Raw genomic sequence first — 24,631 nt, 5'->3', positions numbered from 1 at the left:
ACACATGGAAAAATGGCATCCTCCATGTGGCGTGACCTTACGCGTACCCTGTGTGTGACATCACACCAGTGGGGGAGGGCCCACGCTGTTCCTAGAACTACCGGAAGGTCCGGTATTCTGAGGATGTGGCAGTGGCCACCCTCCCCTGTGCACCTACAGAGCACTTCAGAGCCATTTTACATCCAGTACCCAATGCAGCCCATATACTTGGCTGTAGGTTCATGGTTTGCCTATGTGCACATGTATTGCTGTGTACATGTGTAGAAGGACTATAACATGCTGTTGATTAGATTGTAAATTGCTTGGGACTTGAACTAGGTGACTGGATCTTTATCGGTGTTTTGTACAGCAGCAAGCACACTAATGGTGCTTAACAAATAGCAAGAGCGGCAAAGTAAAACCAACAGGGTGACATTTACAAATCATTCCACTGAAATGTTCTCAACACTTCTGTCTTATTTATTTCAAGCTCCAGAATCAGGGTGGAGAGGCTGTTGGAAGAAGGGAGGGGGATATTCAGGAAGCTGTGGTTGTCTGCTCAATTTTTCTGAATACCAAGAGTGGAACCTTGAAATCTCATTTCTGATTTCAGTGTAAAAATATGTTGTTGACTACACTCTGTTCTCTCCAAGGAATTGCACCATAGTTTGCTTTTACATAATACCCTGTTGCTGTGAAATACACAAGGGAAAAACATGTTTCTTTTGGGAAGTGTCCTCTTCTGAAACCTTGGAGACTTTTCTAGTGGGATTACAGAGGCGGAATCCATTTGACTGTGGGCGTTAAAACTTCGATTGACAGAGCTACGGCGCTCAAGGATGTAAAAAATCCACGCCTCTGAGTGCCATAGCTATGATGACATAACCCCAGTGTAAACACAGTTATGTCAATGGAAGAATTCTTCCGTTGACCTAGCTACCATTGCTCAGGGAGGTGGGGTTCCAACAGTGATGGAAAAATTCCTTCTGTTGCTGTAGGCTGTGTCTACACTAGTGGGGTATGCTGGCATAGCTACGATGCTGTAGCTGTGCCCCTATAGATCCCGTAGTGGAGACATGGCCTGTGTTATGGGAGAATCAGAACACCAGGAGGGATGCTAAGCCTGATTCTCCACTGTCTTATTGGTTGAGTGCCATTTTGATCTGGTAGCATTATACATCCACTTTGCATAGACTGTATAACATGCAAGGTAATGAAAGATCAATCCCACTGGGTCTGATTTTTATCTCATGCCCATGTAAATGAGAAGTAACTCCATTAAAGTCAAAGGGTCCAAAAGCCCCATGCAAATGATATGAATAACTCCTATTGACTTAGGAGCTAATTATACCCTATTGGGAAATTGGACTTGCACTGGTATAAAACTAGTGTAAGTGCAAGCAGGATCAGACCTGCTGATTCTAAAGATATTTGAAGAGGAAAAATCTGACACCTTATCCAAAGGAAAGTAGTGAATGCATAGCCAGGGCTGAATGGTAATGGAAACTACCCACCAAAATAATTGCAAAATTAATCTGAAAAATGAAATCAATTAATTCGGATCCCAGTGATTTCTATTAAAATCATCTTAAAAGAGATGTATAATGATTCAGTACTAGTGTTACTTCAGTTAACGAAAAAAGAAAGAAAGAAACAAAAGGAATAAAATACTTTTCATCTTACAAAAGAAGAGATTCCTGGGGTGTTGGGAGGAAGAGTACATGCTGCAACCATGACAGGGTCTCACTGTGAAAACCAGTGACTAAATGAACCTTTTTCAAGTACAAGACTTTTCTTTTTGAAGCCAATGTTTGCTTTGTAGTAGCAGACTTTCGGATAGTCGCTATAAAGTGCACGTTCGTTTCCATTGCTTGATATAAACTGGGGCCATGTATGGTGCAAATAAAGGAACAACTGACTGTCTTTCTGCTGACTCTTAAATGTTAACTATAATGGTAAATAAATGTTTGGATGACTGATTGGCTCAGGGATTGATAACAGCATGCCAAGCCCTTCCCCTTGGCAGTGCCTCTTCAAATCCAACCTCCAGCAGCAGGAAGTGAAAGCTATTGTTATTTGACCCAGATCCAAACACATCTGAATACCGAGGGTCTGTAACCAAAACCTAGATCTGAATTTCACAGCTGGAGCCATGTCTCCATAACTGGCTGGACAATAATCTTGTGGGGTGATGGAAATCAAAATCATACAGATCAGGCCCTTTCCATCTCTGGGAGCTGTTCTTTGGCCTCTGAAATGAACTGAAGGCCTCAGTCAGAGAAGAGTTATTGAGAAAGAGTGAATATATACCCAGCAAATATTTGTTAGAGTAGTGCCAGTCCATATAGAATAGATTCTTCCTGGCTGTAGTAAAGTGGTCATCAAGAGGTCAACAGGGTTACTCAAAGTATTATGGGTTGGAGACAGACTCCACTCTTCCCTGTTTAATAGGTGAGAGATCCCCCTGGCACTGCTGTAAGTAGAGTCTGTTTCTTGTGCATGTAATGATCCCTTTACAAAGCTGTAGCTTGTAGTTTGTTAAATATATTCTGTAAGTTCAGTAAGAATCAGAGGAACTGGTCAATAACTTGCTGGTGAAACATCATCATATCATTGATTGTTATTTACAATGGTCCAAACACAAGTCCTAGTTAGGATATCTGCAGTTGGTACATACGGTGTATGTTTTCATCAGAGTGGGAAACCATTGGAAAGATGACAGCATTCTGGCTGCTGTGGTATGGTTAAATACAAGTTTGCTGCTTTACAGGTCATTCCTGAAAGTGCTGAGCATTTCCTGAAGAAGGTGAACTGCTCAGCATCTTGTAGAATCATGCCCTTAGTCTAACAGGAAGTGGAACCAAGTTTATATTCTAAACCTTTCCAAAAGTAGGGGGTATTGAGACCTGGGATTTTGGTCTGGGTCCCCCCCCCTCTAGTATTTACATATTTTATATACAGTTAAAGGAACAAAATATTCCTGTCAAAACTGTACAAATAGGATGATGCCTCTGACCCTACAGCTTTCAGTTACACAGTCGACTTGCTTCAGATGGGAAGGGTTTGGATTTATAGAGAAACACATCCTTGGCCTTAAAAATGTAAATGTTCGAGTGGGCTGAAAGATGTGAACTGCTGAAATATCTCTCAAGATTGGAGTTATCAGATTAGAAAATGGAGGTGAGCCTGAAATGAAGAAAAGCAGATGCTCCACGCACACACACTGATGTTTTCAAATGTTTGAAGGGGCACTTTTAAAAAAAACTGTTATGTGCAAAAAAATATAAATAGAAGCAACCCAAGCATTCTGAGTGATTGTGGTGGATGAGTGTAGACTGGGGCAAAAATTTCAATGGGCCAGATCAGATCTGATCATTAAAGGACAGGATGAATACCTAAATGCTCAGTATTCAATGAATACTGAATATTTTGCCCGTGCAACTTTTCCCACTCTACACCCAGTAGCTCTGAAAACCACAAGCTGTGAACTTTAATTTAAAAATACTAGGTACGTAGCCTGTACTATAAGTAAGATTAAAGCAGATATAAATTTTGCTGATCCTGTAGGAATATTTATAATTTGTCATAATCTGATTAAATCATTTTTAAAAATTGAAACATATTAATAGGGAGAAAAAGAAAGTGTTTTGGATGTCACCATGCAGAGCTGTTACCAGCGTCTATTCTATAATTCTGCTGCAGCAGAATTTGGGGTAGCTTTCACCCACCCAGGCAGCAGAATTTTTTTTCCAAAATATAAACTTTCATGATTGTAAAGATAACTTTCAGAATATGAATTTGCCATATGCCAAAGTAGCAAAGTCTATCCAAGTATTCAGATAGCCTGAAACATAGCCTGGGTGGTGACTCTGAAACCTAATGACAGTCATTGTCAACATTATTAACTATTTTACTGCTTATTATGTAAGGAAAAACCATTCAGCTAATATGCTTATCCCAATATATTAAGCTGCCCCTGCACTTCCCAGGCAGTAAAATTTACAACTATCAAAACTTCCAGCTTCCTCTCGCCCACTTCCTGTCCAGTTTCTACAATGCAGTTATAGATTGCTACTACAACAAACTGCAACACATGGAAAAATGAAAATGGCAGGAGCAGAATAAAATTAATTACATTTAATATCAAAACAACAAGCAATTTTGTACCAATTTTATTGGATTACATGAAAATGGATAAGAAGAACTTCCATTTTTTAATTTGACTAACTGCCACAGATACCAAAGAAAACAGGGGCCTAGCCAAAAGGATTTAGGCCATCTTGACACTGTGTACTCAGAACAGCATTGGCACCTGCCCAGTTACAAAAATAATCTTCATTTTAATCTGTTTAGGGTCCACTCCATAGGTTCAATTATTTATTACTGATAACATTAGCAATGCTTTTGCACTCAAAGTACTTTGGAATCATTGTACAATAAACCAGCTAGGTAAGCTTTATTTTAATTGTGGGTAAACTGAGGCACAGAGCAATGCAGTGACTTGCCCAGTTTACACAGCAGTCAGGGGCAGAGCTGGGAATAGAACCAAGGAGTCATGATTCTCAGTCCTGTCCAAGCTCTTCTCTTTCCCAAGATTTCAGGAAGAAAAGAAAAGAATTTGTGGAAATAAACTCAAGACTTTTGTAATCTAAAAATAAGCAAGCTCAATCTAGCGTTCAGACGGTGGGTTGTTGTGCAGATAGGCAGTATCTATTTACAGGGATGAGGCCTCATTTTGCTTTCATTTGTACCAGTGTCATCGGAGTAATTCCACTGATGCCAACTGAGTTACAATGATGTAAAACTGGCATAAAAGAAAGGAGTAAGGGGCCCAAAGGCTCTGCTGAGAATTGAAGAGATTCAGATCTATTTCAATTCTACAAAAGGAATCTGCAATGATGTTATATAGCTTTTTTTTTGTCTGAGTGATTTTATCTTGAGAGGATCCTTGAGACGTTATACCAAAGATCTCACCTTGTAGTTTTCTTAATACCAGAGTTAACATACAAGATTAGCCCATGGCTTTTAAGGCACTGCAGCAATAATGGACCCACCTGCAGTCCTAACACTCACTTCCCTTTTGTATTCAAAAAGCAAAAGCACTGAAATTCTGCGATTCTTGTGCAGCTGTACAAGGGAAGAGGATTCCTTTCACCATTGTGCCCTTGCCCAATGGCAGCCAGAATCTGACATACCTCAAATTTTTGGGTGGAAATGCCACAGCTGTATCTCTAGGCTATTATGCTGACATTTGAAAATAATACTCTGTGCGCTTTGCAGATTTATAGGAAATACACACAACAAAACCCAAACGTCATGAAACTCGTGTGGTTTTGGATTTCATTATTAATTCTAAATTCAGCCCCAGTTCACACTGAGATTGGTCGATGTTTAGTACAAAGCTGGTCTGACTTAAGGTTTTGGGTTAGATTGGGCCTGACTTGAGTGCAGGTGTGCAGAAGGGAAGAAAGGCACAAGTGCAGGAACTACTCTTTTCTGAAATGAAAATTGAGGATATTCAAATCTCAGGATTTAGTTTAACAATTCACAAAATTAAGATCTAGATCTGAGTCTGAACTTCCTCAAATGTTCAGAGGATTAGGACCCGAGGAGTGGGAGAATGGTTGGGCCCATCATTGCTGTTAGTTAAGTTATGCACAATGAGAAACTCAGCATAGTCTCTCCAAAGTAATTGGGTATTACTTCCCACCTTTCCCTGAACAAATGGAAGACATTTGTGATTACCTCTTGCAGAGTGTCATGCAAATACTCTATGTTCTATACCTTTGGTCAGTAAGACCGGTTATAAATTAAAAAATGAACTTTTTGTTGTTATTATTATTATTCTATGCTTCCTCAAAAAGTGTACCTCCTGTTCTGCAGACTTCATGACATTGAGAAAATCTTGTGCCAGGCTGAGATGCATTGTGTATTTCTGTTTTACGTATAAGGCTTTGTATTATACAACCTGTTTTACAGAAGGGGAAAAAAGTGTGATAATGCAAGAAGCAAAGCTTTGCAAGCATCTGTACTTGTTCAAAGCATAAATGACAGCTGGAATGGAGATTACTCTTAGCTCCCTAATTATGCACAAGAATCAATTTATTCACATTTGTTCTGTTGAAGCATCCTAGGGGAGAGAAATGTTAGTCCAAACTCATGCATATACTCACATACAACTGCCTTTCCATTGCCACCTACCACAGCCCACGTGAGGGATGCCTGCCCTTTAAAACATAATATAGTACAAATTGTACATCCACGACTGTCGAAAGTTCCAGTGGTAAATTTACAATGACAAGAATCTGTTTGTATGCAAAGATGCAATTAGGATCTAACATGTCCCATTGTGAGTCATGCCTTGAATGCGGGACTCTGGGCCAAATTCAGAAGACACATGGGGTTTGCTCCCACTTATGCCAGGGCTGAATTTGATTTTGATGAATTTGCAGTAAGAAATGGTTCAGTAACTGTGGCTGAAGCATTTTAAGAAAGGATCCTTTAATAGTGCAACAGTTACTACTTCACTAGGAGAGGATCAATACATCCTCCCACTGCTTATGTTTAAATGCTCTCTTTAATCCCTCCATGTTTCTACAACATCTGAATTACCTCCCAGTTTCATTCATTACCAAGAGAATTGCTTAAACATAAAGAATTTTGGGCTATTAGTGCTGGGTCTGAAGACATTTCCTGATTAAAGTCTGTTACATACTCACTGTCTACATTATCATTCAAAGTTTCTGATTATCTTATGTCCTTTCTTTAGCTTCTCGCTCAGCGGTGGCCCTTTGAGGATTCTGATTTCGGGCTGTTTCTTTGCAAATTCCTCCCCTTTATACAGAAGGCATCAGTGGGAATCACAGTCCTCAATCTCTGTGCCCTTAGTGTGGACAGGTACAGTATCTCTCATCCTTTTATTGGACACCATTCTTTGAGATCTCTCACTTGTGTTTGTTCTAAAACTGAGACCCAGGAATGGTGTGATTATACCACATGTATAAGCACATATCTTAACAATGCTTTTTGTTCATACTCTCAAAAACGTATAGGATTCCATTTTATTGTTAGGATTTGTTGTATGGCGACTTTTAGTCTTTTTTGAAAATGTATGTACTAAAATCCCATTTTTCCCATCTCACTCAAAGGACAAATAGCTTTCTAGGTGCAAGTCATTGGTGGCAATGATCTAAAAGCACAGCCTTGGGACCAAAGAATCCCTGTGTTCTAATCGTGACTGGTGCTTGCTTCCTTTGTGGCCATGGACAAACCACTCATGCCCAAATTTTCAAATTTAGGTGCCTAAAGTCAAGAACCTAAATCCACATTTAGGTACCTAAATAAAAGTGTCCTTATTTTTAGGCGTGCACTCAAAGAGCACCCACTGCTGCCACTGATATCAGTAGAGCTCCCATTGACTTTAAATAAAATGGATCTGATTGTCAAAGATGTTGAAGACAGTGGGAGATCCATTGGGTACTTTTTGAGTGCATCTCTAAAATTCAGGTCACTTTTATGTAGGTACCTAACTTTAGACACTCATTTGAAAATGTTGATTTTAACCTCTCTGGGTCAATTCCTGATTTCACTGGGATTAACCGAGATTTACTCTGGTACAACTGAAATTTGAATCTGGTTCTACATGTCTGTTTGCCCCAACATATTCCCTGCAAATATTTACTAGAGTAGTGCTAAGTGCTATGTATCTTTGTATCCTTTGCAAAGCATATAAAGTGGGGATAACAATGCCCATGTGGGGAATGTTAAGTGTTGAGAACTAACAAGACACTAAAACTGATTCTGATCCCACACTATCTTCATTCTTCAATGGAAATGGCATAGGGTTGTTGTGGTGATTAATTAGTTAATATTTGTAAAGTATTGCATACGTGATAATTGACTTCAGTGAAGTTACTCCCAATTTACAGCAGTATTAGTGAAAGTAGCATAGGGCCCAGTGGGATTGCACTGGTCAGAATCAAGCCCATAAACTATACATTCCACATATGTTGTTGATATAGGATCTGTTCCTTAGAGCACTCTCTCACGATCTCACGTTTCTACTTCAAAAGTTTTTACACTGAGGCAAATATCATTCCCACATCATTTGGGAGATAAAACTATTTTTTCAGTGCTCAGACCCAGTATTTGGCTAGAATTTTAAATTTTTCAGTTTTGGGGTACAGTTAAAGAAATATGAGTTAATAGCACAATTTTAAGCTCCATTTCAGATACAGATACTACTAATTTATCCATGTTGAATGTGGATTATGTAAATATTTAGTTGTGCATCTTGTTTTCCATGGTGCAAAATTAAACTGTCAATTTTTGGACGTGCTGCGTTAAGCATGGCATCATTGCACTAACACAACATAATTTCTTATATTTGTGGACAAATTGTGTATCAAATTATCAACATTTTCAATGAGAACTTGATAAAGTAAAGCAAAGAACAGTCAAAATAAGTACGCCTTACATAAGTAAAGGCTTTGTTTGTTATGGCCAAATTCATTGGTCTTATTGTGCAAAGCAAAAGCATGGGTTGGGGGTAAAAACAGTATTCATAAACATGACAGCTAGTGTCATATTGCTATCAAAGATGATTGGACAGCTTTTGTCATTCAGAATAACAAATTTCTATGTAATAATGGGTCATGGGTTGTTATGAACTTCCAAACTAGTGTTAGCAGCAGAAAAAATGTTAGAACTATTGAAACTACACAAGCAAGCTAAATGACCAATTAACCTCGTAAATTACCCAAACAAGAACTGTACTTATTTTTCATAGGTAACAAGTTAAAAAACCCATCCAGCCTCCTTTGTCATATTAAAAGCCTTGTTAAAATACAAAATAAACCGGAGATCTTACAGGAAAAGAAGTCTGAACACTGATTAAAACTCCAGTAAAATTCTGTCTGGTAAGGAAAGTCAAGAAAAAGCATTGCTGCTTTAACAACTATTTTTCTAGAGCAATATGTAAATAATTATCTGGAAAAGTTGTACATGATCATTAATAAAACAGCTTTGTTTTATGCCTCAAGCCCCACAGTTGGTGTCAATTACACATACATCCATGACTTCAAATGGCAGAACTTAATCAGAAAAACCCACATCCACATCTTTGGTCGCTCCTCTAATCATCTTTTGTGGATGTTAACCCTGCTTCAGGAACTAAAAGTTTGCTCCTTTTTTCAAGGATTGTCCCTGCCTTTAAACTACATCCTCTGTCTATTATGAAACCCTACCCACTACCCATGGGCTATACAGAGATTGGCCTTCATGAATGGTGTACTAAGGCTTAACTGTTTATGTCCAGGGGGACAATGCTATTCACATGTGGAGAGGGTTTTTAGAGGCTGACAGACAGTGCCACACCAGCCATTTACCCTTCAAAGGAAACACACAATTTGTTGCAAACCCCTGTCAGACACTTTTAAACTCTGGTTCATTGTGATGACTAAAGTCTGGGCCTTGTCTAAACAGTGCCTGACTGACTAACAGAAAGAAGTTTTTTCCCACTGAACTTTTACTCTTGCTTATGCCCCAGACAATCAGATGATTGTAAGGAGAAGAGTGAAGGTAAGGATCTCATCCCGTATGTGTAAGATCTCATTTAGTCTTTGCTGCATACTGTACGGTGCGAAACACTAACTCCAAGTTATGTGCTTCCATCTGGTAGCTCAGTTTTCAGTATCTATGCAGATGGGTAAGATTATGCCAATAAACCACAACACTGAATGGTTGCCATAAATGGCTACAGTTGAGCTGGCTCTTTTAGTGAGCAGCCATTCTGGTCTCTTCCCATAAAGAAGAACAGATCAATAGCAGGAGAAGCAGTGTGGTCTAGTGAAGTAAGCACAGGATTGAGAGCAAGGGATTATTTGCATTCGAAATTTGATTCTGACAATAACACCTTCTTTGTCCTTGGTCAGATCACTTACCCTTTCTGCATTAGTTTCCCTTTCTGCAAAATGGCGATGGTAATGCTTACAGTAGGGCTATTGTGATGATTACATAATGTTTGTTAATGTCTATATAAACAGGAGAGTAGTGAGTAGGATTAGGAAGATTATTTTACTTCTGTAGTCAGCATTGGTGAGACTCATACGGGACTACTGTATACAGTTCTGGTATCCACAGTTAGAAACATTGGAAAGGCCCACAAAAATAGGAGAGGAAAGATCCACAAAAATAATTCAGAGTCTGGGGAAAAAGCCTTCCAGTGAAAGACTTTATAAAGTACATCAGTTCAGTTTATCAAACAGAAAATTGAGACGTGACTTGATTACCGCGTATAAGTACCTCTGCAGGAAGAAAATACTGAGTACTAAAGGGCTCTTCAATCTAGTGGAGAAAGAAAGGCATAATAAGAACCAATGGCTGGAAGCTGAAGCCAGGCAAATTCCAATCAGAAATAAGACACACATTTTGAATAGTAAGGGTGATTGACCATTGGAATAAACTGCCAAGGTAAGTGGTGGATTCTCCATCACCTGATTCTTCAGATCAAGACTGGATGCTTTTCTGGGGATATGCTTTAGCCAAACATAAACTATTGAGCTCAATACCTGGGTAGTATTTAAAGGTCTGTGATAACAGGAGATCAGACTAGATGATTTAATGGTTCCTTGTGGTCTTAAACTCTATGACTCTAAAGTGGCAAATAGTAGGGAGGACTGGTTAGAGGCAATGAAGAGCAAAAAAGGATAGATAATTGAAAATGTTAGAGTAAAGGAAGTAGAGAGAACAGTAGAAGGACAGCAAGAGATGGACGCAATATAATATAGGAGTAAGCAAGTGGGTGAACAACATAATAGGAAAGCTAAAGAATGAAAAGAAAGGATATGCTGCTTTTCAAAGAATAGAGAAAATAACAAATGCAGAAAAAGAGAAAAGAAAATGATCTGGAGATTAATAGAATGTGCTAGATGTGGATGGAAAGAAAGAAAATAAAAACATAGAAAAAGAAAAGTCAGAAAACACACACATAGCATTTATGTTGGGGAATTAAATGCAATGTATTATGCTCCTTTGTTTTATTGTACTGCCCTGGTACACATGCTATATTTCTATAAGTTTGAAAGAATCAAATTCTGCAACACATTCACACTCCTAATTATAAACAGTTGTGGCTAGACAAAGATCCTATGTATTACATAATTCACAGTACACAAACTTGTAAAATTACAGTACTGCTATTCTACTGAAGTCACCCTTGTACCAATGAGTACAGCTGATTATATAATTTATGTATAGAAATTTATTCAACAAATTCTGAACTCTTCAGCAAATAATTCTTGGTCTGATGAGTCATTTGAATTGTGAACTGCAAAAATCACAACTGAGTATGCAGGACCTAATTGTCCATGGCCCTCCCTCTTGTATAGTGATTTACAGCTGTGCAAAGAGGATTTAAAACATTACCAAGTCAGAATGATAGTTTACTTTGCACAGGTGTAAATGACTGCACATAGTGTACAGAAGTAGAGAATCATGTTCACAATTTGCAATTCACTCTTAATTACAAAAGTTACAGAGTAACTAACACAGCACAAACTTCAGATTGTGTATTTGACCATAATTTGCAGTTCACAGTTTACAACACACTCATAGTTACATACCTCATCCAGTTGGGGAACTAAAATACCACATGACTTGTGTAACTGACTGGGAATTTTACAACCAAACATACAATTCAAAGTTCAGTTTCTATGAATATTCACGCATATGTGCTGAAATTAACTTTCTATGGATATTCCTGCTAATAAAATTCAAGCACTTGAAATTTTTTCACAAAGCAACGTAAAAGGGTCACAGATATGATCAAACAAACTTGATTTTCAATGTGAATAAATGTCTGCAAAATCTTTGGCTATTCAGTCAGCTCTGTTACTGAAGGTAAGTTCCTAAAATCATTCAAATAGAGAGTTTGCTCAGTTAGATGATCATATAGCTCTGTCCACATATGCCCTTCAGGGACTGAGCTATCACCCTAAATGTTTAGGGCATTCTCTGAGCATAAGAATACATTTCAAAGAAGTTCTCCTTTGAGTTTTCTCTCCCCCCCCCCCCCCCGGTGCAAGTCTAAAATGTCCTCGGCTGCTTTAATATCTTGAAGAGCTTATATAATTTAAGACTAAGAGCCTTTCCCCAGCATGTCTTGCAACTATGCTGTATGGGCCTGTAGTATAAATCAGAGAGAGAGATTCTAGTCTATATAAAGTGATTAAGTCCGCCATCACGTTAATGAGATTGTACATGGAACCCACCAGGCCCTACAGTGACAAATAGTATCTCCCTATTATTACTCTGTTTCAATGGGCCCATATTCATATTGTACATAGATATTGCATAAGTCGATGGACAGTATTTCTAGGATTCCTATTTTGTTTTTCAAACTTCAGAAAAATGCTTCTTAAACAAACGTTGTGATTAACCCATACCTTTCCCTCTGGAATTACTATACTATATTTATTTATTACTATTTTGGGGAAGTAAACAAACGAAGCATAAGCAGTTTGCAAAGTGGAACAGAATAGATTAAAGGAATCTACCCACCCAGGCCACTTTAGATTATTACAGGGATAATATACTGTTTGCTAAAGTCCAGCTTTGGACATTGTACTGCCTTTGCTAAACTGTTACAAATGCTAAGTACACATGAATTGTAGCTGTTGTTGAAAAATAACCTCTTTCTCTTTTTTTAATGGATAACGTTATGGAAAAAAAAAGGTACTGTTTTTAGCATGGATTTTATTTTCAGCTTTTCTTACCCTGTGCTTCAGTTTCTCATAGGAAAATAGGTACTGAGACTGAACTGACATGCGATCAATAGCACTCTGTAGCACCCGCACTATTTGTATTCTGAGGCCAGGATAGAAATTGCCCCATACCACAAAAGCCAGTATTTTTAGCATTTAAAGTACATGGAACATTGCACTTTGCATATTTTCATGCTTGTGATTGGGGCTTTTTTTTTTCAGTATTTCAGTCTATGAAAATTGACAACCTTACCGTGGATATAAAACATTAGTTGACTGTCTGCAGATGCAGTGCTGCCCTATGTAAACATTTTCATCCAGCTGACTACCACCAGGCATTATGGGTGGTAGGTTTCCTGGATGAGTGGGGTCCTCTATAATCACATAGGTAACATAGATATTAGAGTGCCACTGTGCAGATAATTTAAGGAACCTAGAGCCATCCCTGACATTTTAAGACCACCCAAGGGCTCTAGATTTTAATAAAGAAAATAGGCCAATGGCTGGAATGTCATGCTTATCTTTTTATTTTAGGTACAGAGCAGTTGCCTCCTGGAGTCGTGTTCAGGGAATCGGTATCCCTTTGATCACTGCTATTGAAATTTTCTCCATTTGGATTCTCTCTTTTATACTGGCTATTCCCGAAGCAATTGGTTTTGTCATGATAACTTTCAAATACAAAGATGAACAGCATATTACCTGCATGCTCAATGCTACAAACAAGTTTATGATGGTATGTATATCAAATATTAAAGTAATCAACGTTCCCTCTTTTGCAATCAGCAGTTTATAATATATTCACTTGCAAGATGTTGGACTGAAGAGTGAAATAAAGCTTTATTTATCCCTTAAAGTCCAAGAATCATACAAGAGTAAATTAGCTGGGATAGGGAATTTCCATTTTAGTTATGAGTCCCCATATTCAGCTGCAGCTAATACAAGTAAATCTGACCTTAAAACATCATCCTTTGAAAGACTTGAAAGACTTGTGCTAGGACATGAATCCCAGGAGGCTGAGTGCATTAGGAAACATGTTTAAAATGCACATTTCCTGGAGAAAACTAGTTCCATGTGGACTCACAAGGCAAACAAAAGGATGCCTATTTCTCTTAAATCAGCCCAGTTTTGTACTTTGATGTAAGCTTCTTGAAGCTCAGATTCCTTAATTAATCATTTACAGACATCTTGCTGTACGTTTTATAACTTGGAAATTTCACTAAGTAAGTGCTCCATACAGAGTCTACAAGTTGCTCAGGGTTCGGGGGTTTTGTTTGCTTGTTTGAATTTTTCTTTATCACACTCATGTTCTGCTCCAGGGTGCTACTAGACTGGCAATTGCAGAAAGTGAGGTGCTCCTTTTGAGCACAGAACGGGTCCACCATGGGCGATAACAGTGCAAGTCTCCCTATATTCCCCTACTAAGATTCTTCAAGCCTGATTTGGAGGAACATTCTGTAGAAGAGAAAATAATTCTCTCTCTGTATCTACTTAATCCTTGTCTCTCTGTCAACAAGGTGCCAAATGGCAATCTCCACTTGCACAGCCCAGGCAGCAAAAATATTTTAAAATGTGAGGCTTGACTTTCTTCTGGATTCCAGCTACCAGAAGCCAGGCTATGCATCCCTAGTGCTGGAACTTCTGCTCACAGGGAATATGCAAAGAACCAACAACCCCCTCCTCCGCATGGAGAAAAGAGCTAGTCAACACAATTCAGAAAGTCAGCTGAGAAGGAGGCTTGGCCAATGTACTACAGGGTGTGTGCTGATTCATCATATGCCTGAAGCAGCTTTTGTAGGTGTGCTCCTCTGAAGTCCCAGCTGGAACGTAAAGTTGTTCCCCCGAGACTTCCTCCTGAGCTATCTCCTTTACTTCTCTCTCCCAATACCACCTCTCAGATCTCAGTTCTGGACTTTATCTTTGCAATAGGAGAAGGAGTACGCTCATGAAAGCTGGCCCTGGTTACATCCTAGAATTCCACTGGAAACTGGATGCACTGGACTTTGCCCTACTAAAAACCCAAATCCATCCTAGAGGAGAATTCCTACTGGGCCCCACTCTGAAAATCTTACCCTGAGTAGTACTTCCTTACTGACAGTCCAACTGGCTTCAATAGGAATATTTGTGTGAATGACAGTCTGCATGAACAAAGGTTTCAGAATTAGGCCTATGACCAGTGACCCCTCCTTTCCTTCTACATATGCAGAGAGAAAGCTTTCTGTCATGTAACTAATGGCTGTATTGATGGATCAACCTTATTAAACGGAATTAAATTAATCTGCAGTATAGCTTTAATTTTGTTCCTCTTCAGAAGAAGTATGGTTCAGAAATATACACAAACAGGATCTCAGACCTCTGACTTCTTTGTACAGTAGTTAGGAGTCACATAATCCTTCGCTATAAGCATCTTCATATTTTGGTGTGGGAACTCTGATATTGCAAGTAAGATCACATTCATTAGGAACAAACAAGGTAGGAGAAAGAGTATGAGAAAAAAAAGGGGGGTCCCCTTTTATACACATCCAGTTCAACTAATAACCTAGAGACAGGAAGTATTTAAAATGTCATCTTTCAGTGGAGAGTTTTGGTGATTATAACAACTCTTCTTTAAAAAGGAAAAACAGAATACAGCATGTCCTCAAGTTTGCAAATATAGCTGCCAACAGAGGAATAAAATTGGAAATGTTTTGTCAAGTGTAATATTCCTCCTAAATCACTGCCAGCAGTTTAACATTGCATAGGAAAATACTGGGACATTATTGTTTGCCCTGATTTTGTGAAAGTCACATAGCATGCACACCAGGTAAAGGGTTAAAACTAACCATGCAGCTGATGCCAGTGAAAGCAGCCACTCTTAAGCTTCACATTTTCCAGACAAGCACACATTAAGTGGCCTCTATCTGCCCAGTACATAAGAAAACCAACTAGTAATCTATCCACTGATAGCCAAGGACAATTACACTTGCAAGACATTTTTAACCTGCCCATTTTGGAATCAAAACCAGTTTACAGGAGCCTTAAAAGGTAAGTGCCTTTTGCTGAGAGAGGCTCTTATCAAGACTTGTGACCCTAGAGGTTTAATACGCAGTTCAGTGGCCGTGTTATTATTGGGATTTAGGAGTCAACCTGCAGCCTGTTTCAATTTGACAAGTCAGTTGTGTGGTAAGTGTTGAGCCCTGATGTACATGAATGAGCATAAAGACCTAGCAAGCACTTCCTCAAACAGCAATTTCCACCCGAGAGAGGTTGTAAGGAAGTTATAAACAGCTTATCACAAAGGTAAACTGAAGGTTTATGCTGCCACCAAATGTCTGTTTTGTCTCTATAGTATTCAAGTCTAACAGTCATTTCCCTGATTCCTGTATATTAGATAGAGAAATAACCTGGTAATCAAGGGCATAATATGCTAGGTGCAATCCCTGGTAAAAATAATGCCTTATAACTATTCAGTTTAGTCATAAGGGGTAAGTTTAGTTACATTGTTAAGTAGATTCAAATGCAGGTTTGTTACTAATTCTAACCCTTTAAAACTTCAGGATAATTAACAAGTGATGATAAATCAGGAGTAGGAACTAGATACATTTATCTTGTTCCCTGGGAAATGTCTCGATGTTGCCTTAGAAAGAATCATCTATACACCGTCAGAATCCTAATCCATCACAAACACATCTAGAAGGAATAAGAATGCACAAAGTTCACTCCAGTTAACAGCAGGCTAAGAACCACTATCAACCACCACACCTTCATTTGTATTTCTGTTGTCCATTGCATTGCATTTAGAGATAATTCATCCTCTTTTTTCTCTTATCTTCAGTTTTACAAAAATGCAAAGGACTGGTGGCTGTTTGGATTTTATTTCTGCGTGCCACTGGCATGTACTGCCGTCTTTTACACACTAATGACGTGTGAAATGTTAAACAGAAGGAACAGCAACTTGAGAATTGCCCTCAGCGAACATCTTAAGCAGGTAAATATTAGGGATACCAAGGTCTGGAAAACACTGCTGCTGTGTCTGCAAGTTGGTTTATAAACATTTCAAGACAAATTTTAATAAAATAAATTCCAGAAATAGAAAGTGAGGCTACAAGTGACTTTTGACCATTAGGTATTCAACCAAACCCAGAACATAAGAGTAATTTATAGAATAGGAAGATATTGGAGACTGTGTGTTCAAGAGACTAACCAGTGTTTATTTCCTTTCCTAAGAAAGTGTGACAGTCTTGCTCACCTGCTCTTTAACCTTAAATCACTAGTGGCTAAATTCCCTGGCTATATTCCTGCTATAAAGATTTATCAAAAATATGTTTTCTGAATTTTTACCCTTAAACATAAGGCTATGCTATTCCTTTCTGCCTTATCTACAGCTGAATACTTTACATTTCTTGAAAAGAGCTAGAGATAGATAGAGGTAAAGCATCCTGGTCATAAATACTTTGGCCTTGTCTACAATAGACTTTTTTGGGAAATCTCCCTTTGTTGCAGTACCACCAGTACTGTTATATTGGTGGTAGAAACAGTGATGTAGACAGGGTTTGGGCTTCCCTCAGCCTTTTTACCACTCTGTTGTCTAGACCTTCTCTGAACAGTTTTAGATAGATAGTGATAAAACCACTGATGTTTTGTTTACACTGATGCTCCCATCATTGCAACCATGAGTGGCAAAAAAAAAAACTAGTGAAAACACTGATTACAGCGCAAAGTCACTCACAGTAACATCAGACCTTACTTTGCTTGTTTGCAACTCTTTTCTATGTTACCTTCTGAACTGCCATTTTAAAACCTTTAATCAAGTCCCTGCGATTATGGTCTGACAGGGGGCTGCAATTGCTACCTCATCCCCTTGGATCCTTCCCCTTTCTCTACAGCTGCAAATGACTCTCTAGACTAGAGGCTGAACCTGTGCAATTTCACTGCACAAGGGTGAGTCCTGGGGTGTGTATCCCCTTCATAATACAAAGTGAACTCTCCATAGCCATGCTTGAAAAGGCATAGAGCCAGAGTAGGGTGGCCAAAGGAGGAATCGGTACAGAAGATCCTTCAACATGCAGTTCCTCCAGTTCTTCCCCACATAGTGTGGGGACTTTAGGAACACAGAGTCTACTCCAGCCATTAGAAATAGAACAGTGTGTGAGGAGGAATCCTCTCACCACTTCCCCCTTGCTGTGATCTCCAAAGCCCAAACAAGGTGGATTTGTGCCTCAGTTTATAAAAATTTGTCTTATTGTTGGTCATTTTTGTTCTCTCTTTTCCCCCCTTCCTCACACAGCTTAATTGTGCTCCTTGCTGCAGCAGCATCAGTCTTAGCATAGAAGTCAAAGTTACGTCATATTTCATATTTTGGTAACTGCTAGTCCAAGAAAGAAGCAATAATAAGATTGTCATATTTGGAGATTAACTGAAGTTAATGTGGCTCAATCACATAGTTGGCTTTGAAAATTGTAACAACTGAGGCTTACCTTGCATGTTAAATTCCAGTGGCATCTGCAGAGGCAACAACTATATTCTCAACCCCACACAAACACTTTCTTTCACTAACCAAAACCTGTTGGACATGACAAGTGTGCATTGACAAGAGTCAGGTGAAACAATCTGTAAAGGTCTGAGCTTGTAGTCTTTGCTCATACAAAACTCCAACTGAATTTAATAGTTGTCCCTGAATAAGCATGAGTTTTGCATGAGCAAAGACTGCAGAATTGGGCACAAAAACCCTTAAGTGCATGCTTTTATCTAGACTGCCTTCTTTAGTGCTGCTATCTCTTCCCTGGCCTTACATAGCAACGTGATTGACATGTATCTATAATCTTTTTCTTTGCTTTCTTCTTTCAGCGTCGAGAAGTTGCAAAGACAGTTTTCTGTTTAGTAGTGATTTTTGCCCTTTGCTGGTTCCCTCTCCATTTGAGCCGAATTTTGAAGAAAATGGTATACAACGAAAATGACCCTAACAGATGTGAACTGTTCAGGTACTGTATCTTTTTACTTCAACCACTGAGAGTAAAAAAATATAGGCTGATATGTTATTTAGAGTTCAGTGTGATTGTGCATGCAGCTATGAGAACTGGTAACGTAGCCACTCAGAGCCAGACACTAGAAGATTATAAGATGACTCCTCCATTTTATGATCTTTCCACTATATCCTTCCATTTTAGGGGATTCTATTTCAGTGAGATTTAATAATAGAGCAGAATTTGGACCACTGCCATTAAGTTCACCTCCCTCTCATTTTTCCAAACTGGGGTGTCTGACTAGTTATTTCAGAAAGGCCTTTGCTGACACATTGCCTATGCTAGAAGAAGATCAGTATAGGTGGTAGAGAATTGGCCTTTGTGTCAGAGAAAATTATCCATGTGCTTATGCTTATGCCTTTACAACGTGTGAAGAGTTGTAATTATTTTATCTCTCTTTTGTTGCCTAGTTTCTTGTTGCCACTGGATTACATCAGCATTAACCTGGCAACCACAAACTCTTGTATAAACCCTATAGCTCTCTATTTTGTGAGCAAGAAGTTTAAAAACTGCTTCCAGGTAAGATCTCAGTCATGAGACATTTTTATGTAGATGTCCCACAGATGTGTTCCATTAAAGTACTTAATAATAAATACAGATATTTATCAAGTTTAAGGAAGAGCATGTAAAGGCATGAAGTTATCTAATTTATTAGCTAAAAGGTCACATAGCACACATACCAAACTGAGAGCTGAAACTATCCATGCAGTTTAGAAACGAAAACAGTGCATTAGAATTTTGACATAGTTCACCAAGGCAAACGATCAGTGAGCTATGTATGTATGTACATCTTAGGTACTGTCTGCCCACTTAGTGTATGTACACGGAAAGGAATTCATTTAATCACATTTCTCCCAATCTTAGTATCTATTCAGAATGATGAATATGTCTGGCAGAAATCCCAATCTGCTTGTGATCAGGAAATCAGACTTTGGCTCAAATTTGGAAGCCCAAATTTAGGAAACTAAATCCAAACTTGGGAAGTTAAATAAGTGGAGTGGTTTTCAGAGTTGCTGAGCACCTGTATATTCCAGTTTTCACATGAACTCAAAATGGCCACTTGAAAACTTCTGGCTAAAATAATCTTCTATACTGATCACATTGTGCCACTATATTGTTGCTGGTGGTGCTTCCAAAAGTACCCATTCACAAGAAAAGTAGTAAAGCAGGAGCATGCACAAGAGGAGGGCGGGCAGCCCCTCTCAATAATAGTTGGGGGCATGGAACTACTCTGGCCCCGAGAGTGGGGGTGGGGAAAGAGCAAGCTGCTGATGGTGCCAGAGAGGTGGGGAGGGAAGAGTGAACTCATGCCAGGGCTGGGGGGAGCAGGGGAGGGAAGAACGAGCACCTCTTGGGGCTGTAGTGGGGGGAGAGGGCGGAGAGAGCAAGCTCCTCCTGGGATTGGTTTGGGCACAGAATATGCCCCTCCAAAAGGGATCAAAGTTAAATTCCTGCACACACCCCTGTAGTAAAGTGAGATAGAAGCTGAAAATGAAGAGCAGAGTAGAAAGAAGTAGAATGGGGGGGAAACTGACCAGCTGAATCTTCAAAATATTTAGTTTCCTTACCTGTTAGGGTTATGTGTACAGGAAAGAAACCAAAACTGCCAATGTGTGACACAAGCCAATGAATCATGTGACAAATGGTTACAGTGTGGAACACCTGTGGTTTTTGTTCATTATTACACACACTCATGTAGAGATTTTTTTTTAGGATACTTCCACACTGTATGAATGAAATAAAACCAGGTTTGCAAGATGTTACAGATTGAGGGGGAGGGGGTGTCAATCCCTGCCCAGGTTCTTTGGGGACAGGGAGGGTTTGTGGAAAGGATCTTTGCCTGGATTTCTCATCGGATACCTGGACAAATGGGGTTCGAAGTAGAGTTGGACCTACCCAGGCTGCTTCCAATATAATTAATTCAGCCCCTCTGCCTACCCCCAGTAAATTAGTTCAGGCCAGCCCCTATTCCCACCATACAATTAATTTATGCCTTCCACCCCCTCACTATAACCCACCCTCACATCTCCCATGCCATAACAATAAATTCAGGCCATCCTCCCATGTTACAAGTAAGTTATCCCCCTACCTCATTACCAATACAGTTAATTTACAACCCCACCCACAGATACACAATGTACAGTAGTTAACTTAAGTCTAGCTCTGCCTACCTGCAAAACTCTTTTGCTGCTGCCTCCCAGCGAGGTCATAGTCCTGCTATTGGTGCTGGAATCCCAGCCTTCATTCCTCTTCCCTCTAGGAAGCAGAGACAGGAATCCCAGTTGCCTAGGATCAGACTTTGTTTCCATGAGAGGAGGGAGAAAGTCTGAGGGGGCAGGTTGTTCTGCTACACTTTTGAAAAGAGATATTGGAGCCTCCCAGTCTGTGCAGAATCCAGCACCTTAAACTTGAGTCATTTCTGCCTTCCACCTGTGAAAAATGAAACAGCCCAGCCTGCTCCATCCTCACCACTCCCCTGGCTAAAAAAAAATAAAAACATTTGCTCCTACTCTTACTCTCTCTCTCTGCTTCCTCGACAAGATGAATGAGGGAAAGAAAGGCAGAGTATGGGGATCTCAGGGTTGCAAAAGGAGGATCTCCTTCTGTTTTCTTCACCCTCACCAGTTTGCTACTGCTGATCACTATCTTGGAACACTGGCTTAGTTTGCAGAACAGGAAGGGATGATCTGCTGTGGTGTGGAATCTATCACATAATGCATTACAGTTGAGAAGCCTGGTGGGACCTCCCCTTGCATACCTTTACTCAGGCAAAATTCCCATTCAGTGAAGTGAAAATTTTGCCTAAATAAGGCATGTGGGGTCAGGCCCTAATTTTGTGGCCTTGAGATGGGCAATTACAAGAATCACCTGCGTCTTAAGGTCAAACACTGCACATGTGCTGCTCCCACTTCTTCGTTTGGAATCCCATGCACATGTCTGAAGGCAGAATATAGTTCTATAGAGTTGCAAGATTTATGTTATTTCAAACCCTTTTTCTTTCCAGTCATGTCTCTGCTGTTGCTGCTACCAGTCCAAAAGTCTAGTGACTTCAGTGCCAATGAATGGAACAAGCATTCAGTGGAAAAACCAAGAACTAAATAACCACAATACAGATCGAAGCAGCCATAAAGATAGCATAAACTGAGACTGAAAGACACTGAGACCACTTCAGAATCCAGGAAGAAAAAAATGTCACATGAAAGCTATTTAAACAGGAAATCCACTGAGTGTTCCACAAAATGTAATCCATTCAGAAGTTCTTTGCCCATCTACCTAATTTCAGAGGTGATTTAATGGATTGACTTAAATTAAAAGACCTGCAAATTGGGATCCTTTTGACATTGTTGCTGTCTGTGAAAATTACATTCACCATCTTATGAAAAATGAAAGGCTCACTCAGCACTGTGTAGAGTGTTGGCCGTTTTTGACCCAAGCAGGAACTGCCCAGTGTCTACCTACTACCCAGACATCTTTTTTCCTTGATAGTCTATTACCATTAGTCACTATGGGATTTTCAGAAGATGTCAAATGTGGAATCTGTGAGGATATAGTTTCTCTCGGTCCTTCTGCCACTTTGTAAAAGGAAATACTTAACTAAGTGGTGAATATATTCTGTATAAAAGCATGTTTAGCATGAATTTTAAAAGCTTTTATTTGTCAATGTGTCAGTCCATATCAGTATTTTATGTACTTAATTTTGCAAAATGAGACAATCCATTAGCTGGGCAATTAGCATTTGTAGCACTTCACTATTGAAAGATAGACATAGACCATCTAAAAATAGCACCAACATTAGGCACTTACAGCACAGACTGATATCAAAAATATAATTATTCTAACTCTCTTTACAAAGTAAACATATATTTTTCTATATCAGCAAAAGAGTGATCAATTGTAAAATGACATCGTGAAGCACATTTATAATTAGCTAGTCATGTTTAAATCTTAAACTTGTTATTCTGAGGAGACTGCATCTGTTTTGGATTTAAATTGAAGTGGGAGTGCCGCAATATCAGTAGAACACAGTAAAATGTTACTAAAAGTGTTATCAGAAGATGGTCACTAAATTACAGCAATGCACAATACTACTTACAAATTTTGGACCTGAAATTACAGTCCAAGTGAAGGCAAAACTCCTATTGGAGTCCATAGGAGTTGTGCGTGTGTATGGACTGAAGGTTTGGTGGGGGGGAGGATGTGTGTGTGTGTTTGTGTCATATGCTTACAATGTGCAAACATTTAAAATGAGTTTGATGTTTTATTGGGGTTATTAACCATACGAAGGCAATTAACAATATAATGCACAGAAGCCATTGCTTGCATATATGTAAACATGTGACAACTTTCTCTTTATTATTGTCAACTTTTTTCAGTTACATGGCATGAAAATCGTTGTCTGGCTGTTACATTTACTGATTAGGTAGCATTTTACTAAATAGTGGAATGAAATATAGTAATATCATATACAATATGCCTGCTGCAGAAATCTGCCATAAGATTTATAGTGTCTGTTTTGCCAGGTTGAAAGGCAATAGCCACAGCTACACAATGCAGTTCTTAATATCCAGTTGTGTTTCAAGTGGAAGATGTGAGCCTGCACATTATTTACAAAGTCGAAATATGAAGTGCCTACAGTGACTTCCACTGCACAATTTCCCAAATGTTTACATACACAGTGTATATTAAATAACTGCCCTGTAAATTACTTTATGTATTTTTGCGTGCTTTTGTCTTTCTGGCGTATATGCATGTATATATACACACATGAATGTGTGTGTTAATATATTAAAAATTGAAACATAATCTCTGATTATATTGTAATAGTGCTCAAGAGTGTGCTATTGAATGAGACCTAGCTGAATTTCATTCAAAACAGCCCATCACCCAAACTGTATCAATAATAAGAGGGAACAAATAATGATAAATAATTCTCTTTGAGAGTTTTGGCTTAGTGGAGTTACTTTATACTCTGACATCACCAATGCCACAGTGACAGAATGCATTATGATGTGACAAGGTTCAACATGAATTGGTGTCTCTAGTAAACTCTGTTCTCTTGACCTATATGCCCTCATTTAGGGTCTGGCTATAGCACAGTGAGAGATATGATTGTGTAGGATGGACAAGCCCACTTGGAACATTGGGTACATATTTGCATTCCTAGCCCCTGCTGGGGTCCTTGCTGCCACAGCATCACTGCTATTTTTAGCCATGCTAGCTAGATTAAAGATAGCATGGGTATGCCTACATGAGGTGCAATCACACTTCTGATTGCTGTGTAGACATACCCTCTCTTGCTTCCTACTGTTGCTCCCTACTAATACCACCACTGTCAATCTTTTCCTTTTTTTTTTTTTTTTTTTTTTGGTCTCTGGTATCTTCTCCATCTGTGCCATATCTACATTCCAAAAAAGCAACCAAAAAACCCCTCCCTTGACTCTGATCTTGTACTACCCTATTTTATTTTTAACCTTTCCTTTCTCTACAAAGTTCTTGGACAAGGATCTCTTATATCTTTCTAAATGCCTTTCAGACAGCAACATACTGGGTTCTGCTCTAGCCATAGTACAGAAATAGCTTTTCTTCATGTTATTAATGGCCCTCATCTTTGTGCTGATGAGGGCTCTTTCTCCTTTACCTCAGTGCATTTTTCAACACTTTGGACCTCTCCCTCCTCCTGGATCTTCCAGAGCTATGCAGGTATTTCTATGTCCCTGCTATCTTTAGTTATGTTCCTATCATCTAAACCATACCTAGCTTTTTCAGGTGCTGATCCCATCTCTCCACTTAGCAACTCTTTTCTATGGAGTCCGACAAGGTTCAGCTCTCAATCCCCAGCCAACCTCTCACTCCGCTACCTCCATTTTACCATTTTTACACTTAACACTTCCA

General features: G+C 39.1%; 1 protein-coding gene across 2 annotated transcripts in view; it reads left to right on the top strand.

The window, feature by feature from the left end:
• The window catches only part of EDNRA (endothelin receptor type A), a 36,604-nt gene extending 13,055 nt beyond the window's left edge, over positions 1–23,549 (top strand). Inside the window, exons 3-8 of one of the 2 annotated variants that reach the window (XM_067551939.1) lie at positions 6,749–6,876; positions 13,275–13,473; positions 16,552–16,704; positions 18,564–18,697; positions 19,150–19,258; positions 21,744–23,549. In XM_067551939.1, the coding sequence (XP_067408040.1) occupies positions 6,749–6,876; positions 13,275–13,473; positions 16,552–16,704; positions 18,564–18,697; positions 19,150–19,258; positions 21,744–21,884 (864 nt within the window). In that variant the 3' untranslated portion in view covers positions 21,885–23,549. Of the gene's footprint in view, positions 1–6,748; positions 6,877–8,767; positions 11,301–13,274; positions 13,474–16,551; positions 16,705–18,563; positions 18,698–19,149; positions 19,259–21,743 lie in introns of those variants that run through there. The other variant, XM_067551940.1, reaches the window with a different exon arrangement.
• The last annotated feature ends 1,082 nt before the right edge of the window (positions 23,550–24,631 follow it).

The sequence above is a fragment of the Emydura macquarii genome, unplaced genomic scaffold (assembly GCF_026122565.2).
Source record: "Emydura macquarii macquarii isolate MOO-44397 ecotype Brisbane River unplaced genomic scaffold, CSIRO-AGI_Emac_v2 contig_1363, whole genome shotgun sequence".
NCBI classification, from domain to species: domain Eukaryota; kingdom Metazoa; phylum Chordata; order Testudines; family Chelidae; genus Emydura; species Emydura macquarii.
The sequence above is the reverse complement of the archived record's forward strand: the minus strand, read 5'-3'. Positions and strand labels throughout refer to the sequence as shown.